The sequence below is a fragment of the Lissotriton helveticus genome, chromosome 1_1 (assembly GCF_964261635.1).
Source record: "Lissotriton helveticus chromosome 1_1, aLisHel1.1, whole genome shotgun sequence".
Lineage (NCBI taxonomy): Eukaryota > Metazoa > Chordata > Amphibia > Caudata > Salamandridae > Lissotriton > Lissotriton helveticus.
This window is the reverse complement of record NC_136057.1, coordinates 1,002,040,925-1,002,054,123: the sequence shown is the minus strand read 5'-3', so window position 1 is coordinate 1,002,054,123 and position 13,199 is coordinate 1,002,040,925. Positions and strand designations below refer to the sequence as shown.

General features: G+C 44.5%; 1 protein-coding gene across 1 annotated transcript in view; it reads right to left on the bottom strand.

Annotated features, from left to right (window-relative positions):
- LOC144819850 (uncharacterized) overlaps positions 1-13,199 on the bottom strand; it is a 444,078-nt gene that overhangs the window by 198,740 nt on the left and 232,139 nt on the right. The window contains exon 5 of the mRNA XM_078677585.1: positions 6,980-7,096. Coding sequence (XP_078533711.1) covers positions 6,980-7,096 — 117 coding nt within the window. The remainder of the gene's footprint in view (positions 1-6,979; positions 7,097-13,199) is intronic.

The window sequence follows — 13,199 nt, the reverse complement described above, 5'->3', positions numbered from 1 at the left end:
CTTAGCGAGGAGCCCTGCGGCACTCCACTAGGAAGGGAAAAAGTGGGGGAAAGGAAGGAGCCTAATTTTACAGTTTGAGTGCGGTTGGCAAGAAAAGATGCAAAAAGATCTTTGGCTTTGTGTTGAATACCAATCGCTGAGACACGGTCGATCAGAGTAGCATGATCGACCGTGTCAAAGGCCGCGGACAAGTCAAGCAGTATCAAAACTGCTGCACCGCCCTTATCTAGAGTCATTCTAATTTTGTCAGCCGCTTTTATAAGGGCCGTCTCCGTTCCATGCCCATGCCTGAATCCGAACTGAGTATCATCAAGCAGGTGGTTAGAGTCAATGAATTTGGAAAGCTGCCCATTTATAAGATTTTCATAAATTTTGGCTGGAAAAGGGAGACAGGCGATAGGTCTGTAGCTGGAAGGTGATGCGGGATCCAGGGTAGATTTTTTCAAAAGTGGCTTGATGATGGCCTTTTTCCAGACTGAAGGATAGGAACCTGTAAGGAACATGGTATTGCAAATGTTGGCTAAAGCGGGAGAGATAGCATCCGGAATGAGGTTGAGGATGGAAGGAGGACATGGGTCAAGGGGTGAGCCTGATTTAAAAGTAGAGATTAGATGAGAAATATGTTCCTCAGAAACCTGATTAAACATAAGAAAAGAAGAAGAGGTGTTGGTACAGGCGTACCTAGAAGTATTTTGTGTTGAAGAAGGCTCGTGAAGGAAGGCAGAAGAGATGGAAGTAACTTTGTTCAAGAAGAAGTCTGCCAGAGAATTGCAGAGGGCTTGAGAAGTGTCGGGAGGAGGGTTAGGGGGATTAGAGAGATGGTTGACCACCTGAAACAGTTTTTTTGCAGAGTTGTCTGCCAAATTAATTTGAGTAGTAAAATAAGTAGTTTTTTCTGAGGAAATAAGATTTTCATACTTGGACAGGGCGCTTTTATAAGAGTATGGTGAGGAACTACTGAGAGTTCCAATAGGGTTGTGAACCAAGGTTGACGTTCTCATGTGGGAACAACTAGGATTAGTGTCAGGGACGCTTGTTTGAGTTTCCGAACCACTAATGGAATGAGTGGGAGACGCGCAAAAGCGTAAACAAATACCGCTGACCAATTCATCCATAGTACATTGCCTTTGGATACCTGGACGCGAAGTTTGGGCCTTTTGCGTTTAGGTGTGTTCCGAACAGTTCTATGTGTGGAAAGCCCCACATTTGAGAGAATGGGGGGAGAACTTGAAGGTGTAGTTCCCATTCGTGGATTTGCAGTGTCTGACGACTGAGCAGATCTGCCATCTGATTGTCTACTCCTGGAAGGTGTTCAGCTAGGAGATATTTTGTGACGTATGGCCCATTTCCAGATAGTCTGTACTAGCTGTGACAGCTGGAGAGAGTGTGCCCCCCCTGTTTTTGTATGTAGTACATGGCTGTCATGTTTTCTGTACAAATTAAGACAGTCTTGCATACTAACTGAACTTGAAATGCTTTCAGCGCTAGAAAAATCACTAGCAGCTCCAGGTGATTTATATGAAGCGGTTTCTGTTGCAAGCTCCAAAGACCCTGGATTGTGGGGGTTTGGAGATGCGCTCCCCAACCTGTCAGTGATGCGTCTGCTGTCAGTACTATCTGTGGAACCAGATCGCTGAAGTGCCGCCCTTTTAAAAGGTTTTGTGTTTCACCACTGCAGAGAGTGATGGGTACGGCCGCCAACACTAGATCTGATAACGGACCGTGAGCTTGGTTCCACTGATGTGCTAATAATTCCTGTAGGGGACGCATTTGAAGTCTTGCGTAGGGGACTATAAAAATGCAAGATGCCATAATTCCCAGTAATTGCATGAACACTCGAGCTGGTACGGACTGTTGAGGCTGGCATTGAGACATCAGGGTTTGTATATTCCCAACTCTGACTGGAGCTGGTTATGTTAGAGCCTTTTGTATGCTCATAGATATGCTAGAGACATGGACGGTTGGAGAAGGGATTTGAACAGATTTACTGTGAATCCTAGCTTGTGGCGCAATTGCACAGGTTTTTGTGTGTGGCGTAGACAGCTGTTAGACGACTGGTTCATAATGGCCAGCTCACCCAAGTATGAAAAGACGTGAATACGTTGTCTTCTTAGATGGGCTGTGACTACTGCCAAGAATTTTGTGAAAACCCTGGGTGCGGTTGTTACTCCGAATGGGAGGACTTTGAATTGATTGTGCTGGCCTGCTACCACAAACCTGAGGTATTTGCGGTGTGCAGGGTGAATTGGAATGTGCAAGTAAGCGTCCTTTAGATCCAGACTGGAGAGAAAGTCACCTTGCTGAAGGTGGGGAAGCACCTGTAGGAGTATTGCCATATGAAAGTGGTCAGAATGAATGTATACATTTAGTTGACGGAGGTCTAATATAGGCCAGAGAGAGACGTCCTTTTTGGGAATTGGAAAGTAGAGGGGGGTAAACCCCTGTTCCCTGTTATGGTAAAGGGACTGGTTCTATTGCACCTTTCTGCAACAAAGAGAACCTCTTCCTTTAAAAGGGTGAGATGTTCTCGTGACATGAGGTGTGCCCTTGGAGGAATGTTCGGTTGAGTGCTTGTAAGCTCCAGGCAATAACCAGATTGGATAATTTGTAGAACCCATTTGTCTGATGTAATTGTATTCCAAATGGGTAGAAATTGGGAGAGACGTCCCCCGACAGGAGTGGAATGTTCGGGGGGAGGGGGGTATGGAAAGGAAGTCATTGTTTGGTGTTTGCAGGGGAAGTGCGTGTTAAGTTACCTCTGCCTCTTTCCTTGCCGTTATTTCCTCTATATATCCACCTCTCAAATAACCTCTTTAAGAGGGTGACTGGTTGTTGACCTTGTAAGATAAGGGATTGTCTGTAGACACATTTTTGGAGCTGCCCCCTGTAAAATGAGCGACGAAAAGAACCTCTGTTGGAAGGTGATTGGAAGGCCCCCATGGACGTAGCAACTTCCGTACCCTTTTCATCTGTTCTAGTGATTTATCGACAGCTGGACCAAAGAGGTGTTCTTTGTCAAAGGGTTGATTAAGAATAGAGGCTTACACCTCAGGCTTGAACCCTGAAATTCTTAATCAAGCATGTCTACAGAGCAGTAAACTAGTGTTTACTACCCGAGCTGCTGTGTCTGCCTGATCTAGAGCACACCTGATAGAAATATTAGTTATTAATTTACCCTCTTGAATAAGGGCAGTAGCTCTTGACTTATGCTCATTAGGAAGAAATTCAATGAGTTTTTCGAGTTAATCATAATGAACTCTATCATACCTTGCTAATAGTGCTCGAGCATTGGCAATGCGCCAATGATTAGCCGCTTGCGACGCTACTCTTTTGCCCGAAGCGTCAATTAAATTGGACTCGGAGGAGGGTCCTCACCTGTTTGCGACTTTGCTCTTTTACGAGCGTTGGAAACTACCAAAGAGTCCAAGGGTAACCGGCCTTTGATTGATATATATATATATATATATATGCCACAAACTCCTCCCGAAAGAACGAGCAGAGACCCAGGGGAACTGTTGGAGGCTTTTTAATGAAAAGTGATGGCGGATGCATTTCTAGCCGATGTTTGGCCGTCGTCAGCGCCACAAACCTCCAAAGATGGGATTCACTCTGCTGGTGAGCGCCGCCTTTTCAGAACTCGTGGTAGCGAGTTCGCACCGCCCCCTCAAACGTGAAGCACACCTGTGCAGAGTCCTCAAATGTTAAAGGAAACTACATGTCCCAGAGTCCTGTGTTGCGGGTCCCCAGGGATGTTGCTCGGGGGAAGGATCGGTGGAAAGAGATCCACTGTGCTCGGCGGAATTACCGCAATGTGTGCCCAAAAGAAGAAAAAAACCAAAATGAAACGGTTTAAATTCTGTGGGTTTGTAATCCATTAAAAGTCCTCCTTGGCTCCCCGTACCACCACAGCTTCAGGTTCCAGGGAATGCATGCGGCAGGGGCTACGCTGACAGTGCAGGCAGCCCAAAGCAAGGTCGGATGACCTCATCACCACCAACTCCCTTCCCCGGGTTCCAAAGCGGGCTTGAACTGTTTCAAGGTGCTCTTGAAAAAGGTTGATTGTAGCAAGGGAATGCCACAATAGGTGCCAGTGTTGTTCTCGCCCAAACGAGGCAGGGGTCTCTGAAGTGCACCTCTGGCCGATGCACGGTTTACTTGCCACAAACTCCTCCCGAAAGAACGAGCAGAGACCCAGGGGAACTGTTGGAGGCTTTTTAATGAAAAGTGATGGCGGATGCATTTCTAGCCGATGTTTGGCCGTCGTCAGCGCCACAAACCTCCAAAGATGGGATTCACTCTGCTGGTGAGCGCCGCCTTTTCAGAACTCGTGGTAGCGAGTTCGCACCGCCCCCTCAAACGTGAAGCACACCTGTGCAGAGTCCTCAAATGTTAAAGGAAACTACATGTCCCAGAGTCCTGTGTTGCGGGTCCCCAGGGATGTTGCTCGGGGGAAGGATCGGTGGAAAGAGATCCACTGTGCTCGGCGGAATTACCGCAATGTGTGCCCAAAAGAAGAAAAAAACCAAAATGAAACGGTTTAAATTCTGTGGGTTTGTAATCCATATATATATATTGAGAGTGACATTTGGGACAATTTGCCAATATCTACATTGAAGTGAAATTGAAGCTGGGTTCCAGAAAGAGGCATTGTGGACCTTGTAGTCCGAAAATGGTGTGACTTTGAAACTAATTACTGTTAAGGTGAACCAAAAGACACTTAATGAGACTTCTTGCATTAAGCATAATAAAAGAATGAAACGGGTACTCCTACCTTAACGATTGAGCATTTTTTTGAAAAAGCCGAAAAAGACTACCTCTTTAATTAAATGGACATGAGTCCTTTTTCAATGTTGGAGTTACAATTGAAATACCTAACGATCCCACCCCCATGACTTTGCATATGACTAAGAGGTGTCTATCTTCGAAACGCGTAATGCTGTTCTGCTTGAGCTAATGCCTTCTTGCCTGGAAATAAAGATTTGCAAAACATGCTGGTGTGGCCGGTTTTCACGCTGCAGATGGATGTGCTTTGGTGGATATATATATATATATATATATATATATATATATATATATATATATATATATATATATATATATATATATATATATGGTCATTAGGTGCAGATTTGTACTTTTTCTCTACCCTGAGACTGATGATTCTAGCTCTTACAGGGTCTTTAAATATGTCCTCAGTATGCTTCAGCATACCCTTTAACATTGGTAATGTTGGAGTAGCCCTTTGAGATGAACTTAGTGTCTCAAACAAACAATCCTCCTCTAAAGTCTCTTTATGAAGCTCTACTCCATGATATTGTGCAGCTCTGTTAAGGAGCTCAATATATCCAATATTATCATCTGGAGGAGAAGGTCTGGATGGATATAGGTCGGGGTCATTATCTGGCTGAGGGTCAGTATTATAATCATCCCATGGGTCAGTATCCTGTGGTATGCAGTCATCTATATCCCCATCCCCTGTATCCTGTGGGTCAGGTGATGTTGGTGGAGGGGAATGTGTTGGTGTGAAGAGAAAATTTGGATCAATGGTTGAAGAAGGTTGTAGAACGTATGGTGGAGAAGGGTCAGAACCCACATTTTTCCTGTTTAAAAGAATGTGGTAGTCTTCTTGTAAGGCCATTTTCCTCTTCAGAAAGTTTGGTATGAATAAATATCCAGTTTCTGGATGAATCGCAATCTCCTTCTGTTTCAGATCCGAAGGTGGAATATCGGTCTGAGACTCTTTTGTTTGAGTAGTCTCTTTAGAGATCGGTTTTGGTGTCAAAAGTTTTCGGTTCTGAAGTTTTTGAGCCAGAGTTTTCGGTTCTGAAGTTTTGGAGCCAGAAGTTTTCGATTCCGTACTTTTCGATCCGGAGATTTTCGATGCCGAAGTTTGATTCCAAAGTTTTCGGCTCCAAAGATTTAGCCTTATGCACCAGTGGCAAGGAAACCTGAAGGGGCTTTGATTTCACGCCGAAGGTTTCGGGTCGGTGCCGGCGTGGGGACGGGTAGAGCCCGAGCCGGAAGGCTGTTTATGTTTCAACGCGAACTGGAAGGTGGGGCACTCAAAACCTTTTCTCGGTGCCCACCTTGGCCCGAAGGCAGAGGAGGGACCAGAGCCTTTTCATAGAGGAGATGGTAGGGAAAGGAAGTCTCTTTACTCACGATCCACTGTCTGGGAGTGAGGTCTTCGGCATCGGAGTCGGCATCAGACACAGATGTGTTCATCCTCCATTTCCGCTTTCTGCGCTTGCGATTCTTCGTGTTCGGACTAATCTCCGATGAGATTCGGCGCAGAGCCACTTTGCTGGTACATTTTGTGACGTCGAGCTCGAAACGACCGACACATCACAGTCCTTCTCGTCGTGTTACAGGGATAGGCAGAGGTTGCACACTTCGTGCAAGTCGGTGTGCGGAAACTTAGCGCGACACCCTGGAGAGCACTTGAATGGAGTCCGTTCCTTCGACTGCTACCGATCCTGGTGCGGGTAGGCCCAACGGCCTTCCACAAATGTTCCGATCAAAGGTTTGAGTGTAAACGATACGTGGAGAATGGGAAACGCGATCAATAAACAATATCGTCAAGGGTAGTGGATTGCACGTCGAAGGGGACCCGGACAACGGTGCCGAACCGGAGCGCAACAATTCACATCCGAACCCGATGGCGGTAAAAAGCTATCTAACAATGGAGTCGATGTCCATGCGCACTATCACCGAAAGGCGTTGTCACCTACATCGTGTCTGGAAAGACTTCTTCAAAGAAAAACCAAAGTGCAAACATCCGGACCCAACACTAGATGGCGATCTATGCACAGCATATGATCTACAGCTCATATGCCTTGAACAAATAGTTATCCAATTCTTTTCTTATTAGTGTGGTTGTGTCACTTCAGAAATGCAACTAATTAAAGATTGAAATATTTCAACATTGCCTAAAGAATATACAGTTCGAAAACAGTCTTAAGGCCTTATTTCAACTTACCATAAGGAACACCCAAAAGAGAGAAGAACATCACTCCAGCAACTAGAATGTAGACCAGAGAGAGCCACCAGCCAAACAGCAGCAGATAGATAAGATTGCTACATGTCACTGTAGACCCTACATGCAAGGAAAGGGAATGAGTCAATTGAAGAAAGCAGCATTTAGTCATCAGCACACATTTCAGATCTAGGGGACTTACGGAGATCAGTGAAAATACAAGCACCTCTAGAGTTTATTTACATTTAGATTTAAATAGCTCAGAATTGCTTTAAAATTAGTCCATCAGATATAGAAATGCACAAAAACTAATGGAAGGAGGCCATTCATTTATTTAGGATGTTGTTAAAGGGTTTATATGTCACCTTGTGATCACTACAGTGCACTGAAAATAAATGTAGAGAGTCAAAATTGTGATGACATGATAGCTAGAGTCCAACCAAATGCAAAGTGAGATACCCCTAGCCAGCACTCATCTGCTGCGATCTGCTCATTGGAAGAGTTCAAAGGAATGTCAGTCTAAAGGAGCTCTGTCTTTCCTATTGCTTGGTTTCACTCTTTAACTGGAATGCAAGGTGTTCTAAATTATAAGGCTCTCAAGAGCCAGACACCTGCATCCATGGCTCTGTCATTTAAACATTTGTTGGTGGCTAAAGTTCTGCCGAACAGTGTCTAGGGCTGGAGTGTAGTGTGGAGCCAGGTGTTGAGGTAAACAGCTCATCTGTTCCAACAGGACTTGTAGATGGTAAAACTGTTGAATCTGACCTTTGATTACTTTCAGAGGCAATTGAGTAGCTTTCAAAGTCTATTTCACAACGGCATTTTTCAAAGGGGCAGTGCTTGGCCATATATTTTTGTAGTCTCGCAGTCAGAGCTGCACAATTATGGACTCTGATATGGTCAGCAAACAGATGACATAGGTTCTGATGATAGTATGTATGTAATGGAGTATAGAAAAGTTAAACAGTGGGAGTGACTTGGAGTCCACTCTTGGTTAGGATTCTAGAAGTATTAACATCGACCTCCTTGGCATTGAACATCCTTCCCTCTTCTGACCCAAACTAAGATGTCAACCCTCAACAACGAACTACAATCACTGCATGAGAGTCTTGTCAGACTACTTAGTACCTCTTAGACAGAGACCGCAGCTCTGTGGTTCTCTGAGATTTTTTGTAAGGGAAGAAAATCTCCCAGAAGTATAGAGAACGGAACAAGGCAATCACCCTCAGCTTCCAGCCTATCTTATCTCAGGATGGCCAGAAATAACTACACAAAACATTTTCATGGCAAAATCCACATACACAAATCCTTGTTCGTCAACTAACAACCTCTCAAATGCCCTCTTTGAATTCACAAAATCATCCAACAGGTCTTCAACTACCATCACCTTTGAAAAACTCAAAGTAAAAAGCCATGATTCTGTTCATTTCTTTGACAAGAAAGTAAAATCTATTCTTGCTCCAGTAATCAACTCTACTGATATTACAACCACAAGTGCAAAGCTCAGAAAAATTGGCCACTCTTCTACAAAATGTCTGAAAATGAACTTAAAAACCTTCTTTATGTGAAATTTGTGAACAACTTCACTGATACGGTGTCTGGAAAGATTGCAACAGAGCTCTCCTGTCAGATCTACCTTTATACCCTGTTAATTAACTCTCCCCTCTCACAAGCCCCCCTCTTATAATTGGCCAAGCCTTACCTCTCAACCCTATAAGTGTGGCCATCAGTCAGCAGCCAATGGTCGCCCTAACTTCCCAGTGCATCTGTCTGCCACCGGCCAATACTGAGGAGGTATTAAATGCCCCTCGGATGCTCTGCACCAGAGAGAGTTCTTTATTCTTTTTTTTACATCAGGTTGCTCAGAAAGAGGCAGTTTTTACTTGTACCTGCAATGGCTATTAGCGCACAGGGCGCGCTGACATTGTTACAGGAAAGTGAAAGTAAAAAACGAGCAGATAGGCTCATTTTACTTTCACTGAATCAGTGCTCGGGGCATCTCTCAATCCGGACCACAGATTCCTTTGAGAGAGGTATCGTATGAAAGGGGAGAATCTCCCCTTTCCAATGCTACCTCTGCCTAGTGGAGCCTTCCTTGAGGATCAACATAATAGAGAGATCCCAAAGTAGGGATCCATCCATTAGTAACAAGGAAAGGGGGGCGCGGCACCTTAAACAAGAAACCTTTAGAAGAAATTCTTCAAACCGGGGTCAATGGGAGTCCACTTGCAAGGCTGCCATTGTGCTTAGTTTGATCCTTTCCTGTTGCGGGTACTAACCCGGCCACACAAGTGGCCAATCATTTTATAGTCACAAGTGGTGCAATACTGGGTGGCAAGAGTTTTGTGGATGAACAAAAATGCAGGGAAACTGTGTGCTCTCAGGCAAAGTTTGAGGTTTGCAGAACATTGTGGGTAAGAAAACCTTGTGGGAGGCACGCAAGACACCACTTTGGGATCCCCTATTTGTGTAGTTTTCAAAAAGGTCTGTGGTACACAGATTTGCAAGGGTGTTGCCATAGTACGATATGAAAAACAGCAGCTTCCCCAATTACTTATCTAGCAACTTAGTTCTGTATGATCTTTTGTTTCATTGGATACCGTTCTTATAAGGGGACAAGTGGGAATTCAGAGTGGTAGGAAATATGTGGATCTCTGCAGATTCACAAACTTTCCATCACAGAAATGAGGAAAATGTGTGCGTTTGTTTTTTATCCAAAGTTGGAAGTCTGCAAGGGCTTCTGGTTAAAATTACCTATTCATTTTCAGATTTCTTTATTTCAACAGTTGATTTCTTTGGGAAAACACTGGGGGATCTATACATATAACCCCTTGCTGAATTCAGAATGTTATCTACTTTTAAGAAATCTACAGCTTTCCTGGATGACCCATGGTTTTCACACTGGTTTCTGCCACAAACTGGAAGTAGGTTTAGAGCACAAAAATAGGAAAAATGGTCTTTCTTTTTTGAAAAATTACGAAACTGTGGTAAAACTTAGCTCTGCATATTCCTGAAAGCTGGGAAGATGGCTACTTCAGCACAGCAAACCATTTGTTGACGCCATTTTTAGGGAACAAAAAGGACACTTATCCGGAGCACTTTGTTTATCTAAAAATAAAAAACTCAAAATCTAGCGATATTTGCCTATTTTCTGGGTCCCCTCCCCCACAAACCTTGTGTACCTTTAGAATCCCCAGGATGTTGTAAAAAAAAATAAAAAGAAAAATGATGCAACTCTGACATGGATAACTTATACGGAAAAAAAGTTATGGAGCCCTAAGCGCAAACTACCCCAAATAGCCAAACAAGCATTAAAAATGCAATAGTTCTCGCCTTTCATTCAGTTAAAGCCATTTGCTTTGCTATACAATACCATTAGCAAAGCAAATGGTTTTAACTTAATCAATGGCGAGACTTTTTGCATTCTCATCGCTTGTTTTATTTACAATTGGAAGGAGAGGGAACGAGACGATTAGAGGGAGAGAAGAAGGAACACAGGAACTGATAGAAGGAGATGAAGGTGTAAGGCAGCAGTCTTCAATCTGTGGGGCGCGCGACCCCCAGGAGGGCCGTGGAGGCATGGGAAAGGGGTCGCGCTCTTCATTTCCTAATAGAAAACGTCCCAGGGGGTAATTCCGGTACTTAAAATGCTTTCCCTGGAATGTTGTATTTTAGGGACTCTCCAGACTCCAGTGCTGGGAAATTGAAGACAGGCAGACTGCTAAAGATGCCTTTCTACAAGTGTGTTGCTGGCCCGAAAGAAATGCAAATGTGCACAACAAGTTAATCTGCAAATGTAAAGATTTTTCAGATTTAACTCATTGTGCACATTTTAATTTCTTTCAGACCAGCAGCAATGTGTTTTAAGCTGTCTGCATGGCTTTGATTTTTTCAGGACTGGAGAGTGCTGTTGCAGTTACTTGATTAAATCACTTGAAGCTTTTTGAGTGGTAGTGCACAGAGTTAACTGAGCTGTCAAGTGCTTGCTTTAATTTTTGTTTTATTTACATATGCTTAACTATCTCTGAGAATTTTTTGAAGGGACAGTTCTGTTGCATCCATAGGGTCTGGATATTACTAAAATCTACGGGCCTCATTTATAATGAAATGGTGTAGGGCAGCTCCGCAAGTATTTTTGCTGTGCTGCCCTATACCACTTCAAAAGTACAGTAATGGAATGTATTAAAAAGATACAGTGCATTCCTGTCCTTTCTGCTACCACACACTTTGGTGCCTAGCACCAACGCAGGCAACCCTGAGTGAGGTAATTGCAACTAAGAACGCGACCTTCCACGTTAAGAATTTTAGTTCGCAGGAGTGTAGAGGTTCGAAAGGAGGTCCCATAAGTCTGGTAAGCACTATATTTAGATTCCAGACTGGGGAAGGGGGTGTCTTAGATGGATAACCCTTTTCAAACCCTCCATGAATGCTTTGATTGCTGGTACTCTAAACTGTGAAAGGTGTTGTCTGTTTTGAAGGTATGCTGCTATAGCAGCGAGGTGTAGTCGTATAGAAGAATATGCTAAGTTACATCTTTGTAGATGCAGCAATTAACATATAATGTTTTGTATGGAAGCGTCTAACGGGTTGATTTCAGTAGATAACAAATCTCTTCCATTTAGCTGCATGGCACGCTCGTGTGGTTGGCTGTCTTGCCTCCCTAATGATGTTCATGCAGTCTGGGGGCAAGTTAAGGTATCCAAATTCTAAGACCTCAGGAGCCAGATCGCTAGGTTCATCTGATTGGGATCTGGATGTCTGATTTCTCCATGGTTCTGAGTTAGAAGATGGGGTGCAAGGCACAGTCTTTGACGAGGAACTACTGAAAGTTCTAGGAACGTTGTGTACCACAGTTGTCTTGCCCATGTGGGAGCAACTAGGATTAGCGTGATTGAGTGTTGCCGCAGTTTGCGTGCCACCAGCGGGATCAGCGGTGCTGGGGGAAAAGCTTACGCAAATCTGCCTGACCAGTTCATCCATATCGCATTGCCCTGTGACAACGGATGTGGGAACCTGGCGGCAAAGTACTGGCATTTGGAGTTTTCTTTTGTGGCAAACAGGTCTATCTCTGGGTGACCCCACTCTTCGAAGAATGGTTGGAGAACCTGGGGGTGAATCTCCCATTTGTGTAGTTGTTGGCTGTGCCTGCTGAGCAGGTCGGCAATCTGGTTGTCCTTCCCTGGAAGGTGTTCCGCTAGGAGAAAAATGTTTTTGGGAATCGCCCACTTCCATATGCTTTGTGCCAGATGGGACAGCTGTGGAGAGTGCGTTCCTCCCTGTTTCTGGATGTAGTACATTGCGGTCATGTTGTCCATCCGGATCAACACCGTCTTGCTGTACAAGTAGTTCTGAAATGCTTTCAGGGCTAGGAATATCGCTAGCAACTCTAGTTGGTTGGCCTTTTCTACTTGATTGTCCAGAGCCCTTGTAATGTGTATTGAAGGAGATGGGCTCCCCAGCCTGTCAGTGATGCGTCCGCTGTTAGTACTAGTTGTGGAACCGGCTCTTGGAACAGTCGCCCCTTGGAAAGATTTTGTGGATTCCACCACTGCAGAGAGTTGTGAGCGCGACTGTCCACCAACACTAGGTCCTTTAGTTGTCCTTGAGCCTGGTTCCATTGCCAAGCTAGGCATTATTGTAATGGACGCATTTGAAGTCTGGCATGGGGGACAATGAATATGCAGGAGACCATCATGCCTATGAGCTGCATAAAGACTCGAGCTTGGAGAGAGTGCTGCGGTAGGAATTTGCGAATAAGCGTTTGCATACTGGCTATCCTCGCTGAGGTTGTATATGCTTTTGCCACTGAGGTGTTTATGGTGGCTCCCAGGTATTGCTGTACGTGGGAAGGTTGCAAATGCGATTTTGTGTAGTTGATTGAAAAGCCTAGGCTGTGTAGCAACTGGATTGTTTGACGTGTGTGCTGCACACTCTTGGTACGATTTTGCTTGTATTAGCCAATCGTCCAGGTAAGGGTACACATGGACGTGTTGCATCCTGAGATGTGCTGCCACTGTCGCCAAGCATTTTGTAAACACTCTTGGAGCCGTGGTAACCCCGAAGGGCAAAACCTTGAATTGGTAGTGTTGACCTTCTATTGTGAACCTGAGGTATTTTCTGTGGGCTGGATGGATGGGTATGTGAAAATACGCATCTTTGAGGTCCAGTGTTGCTAGGAAGTTTCCTTGCTGTAGGAACGGGAGCACTTGTTGTAGTGTGATCA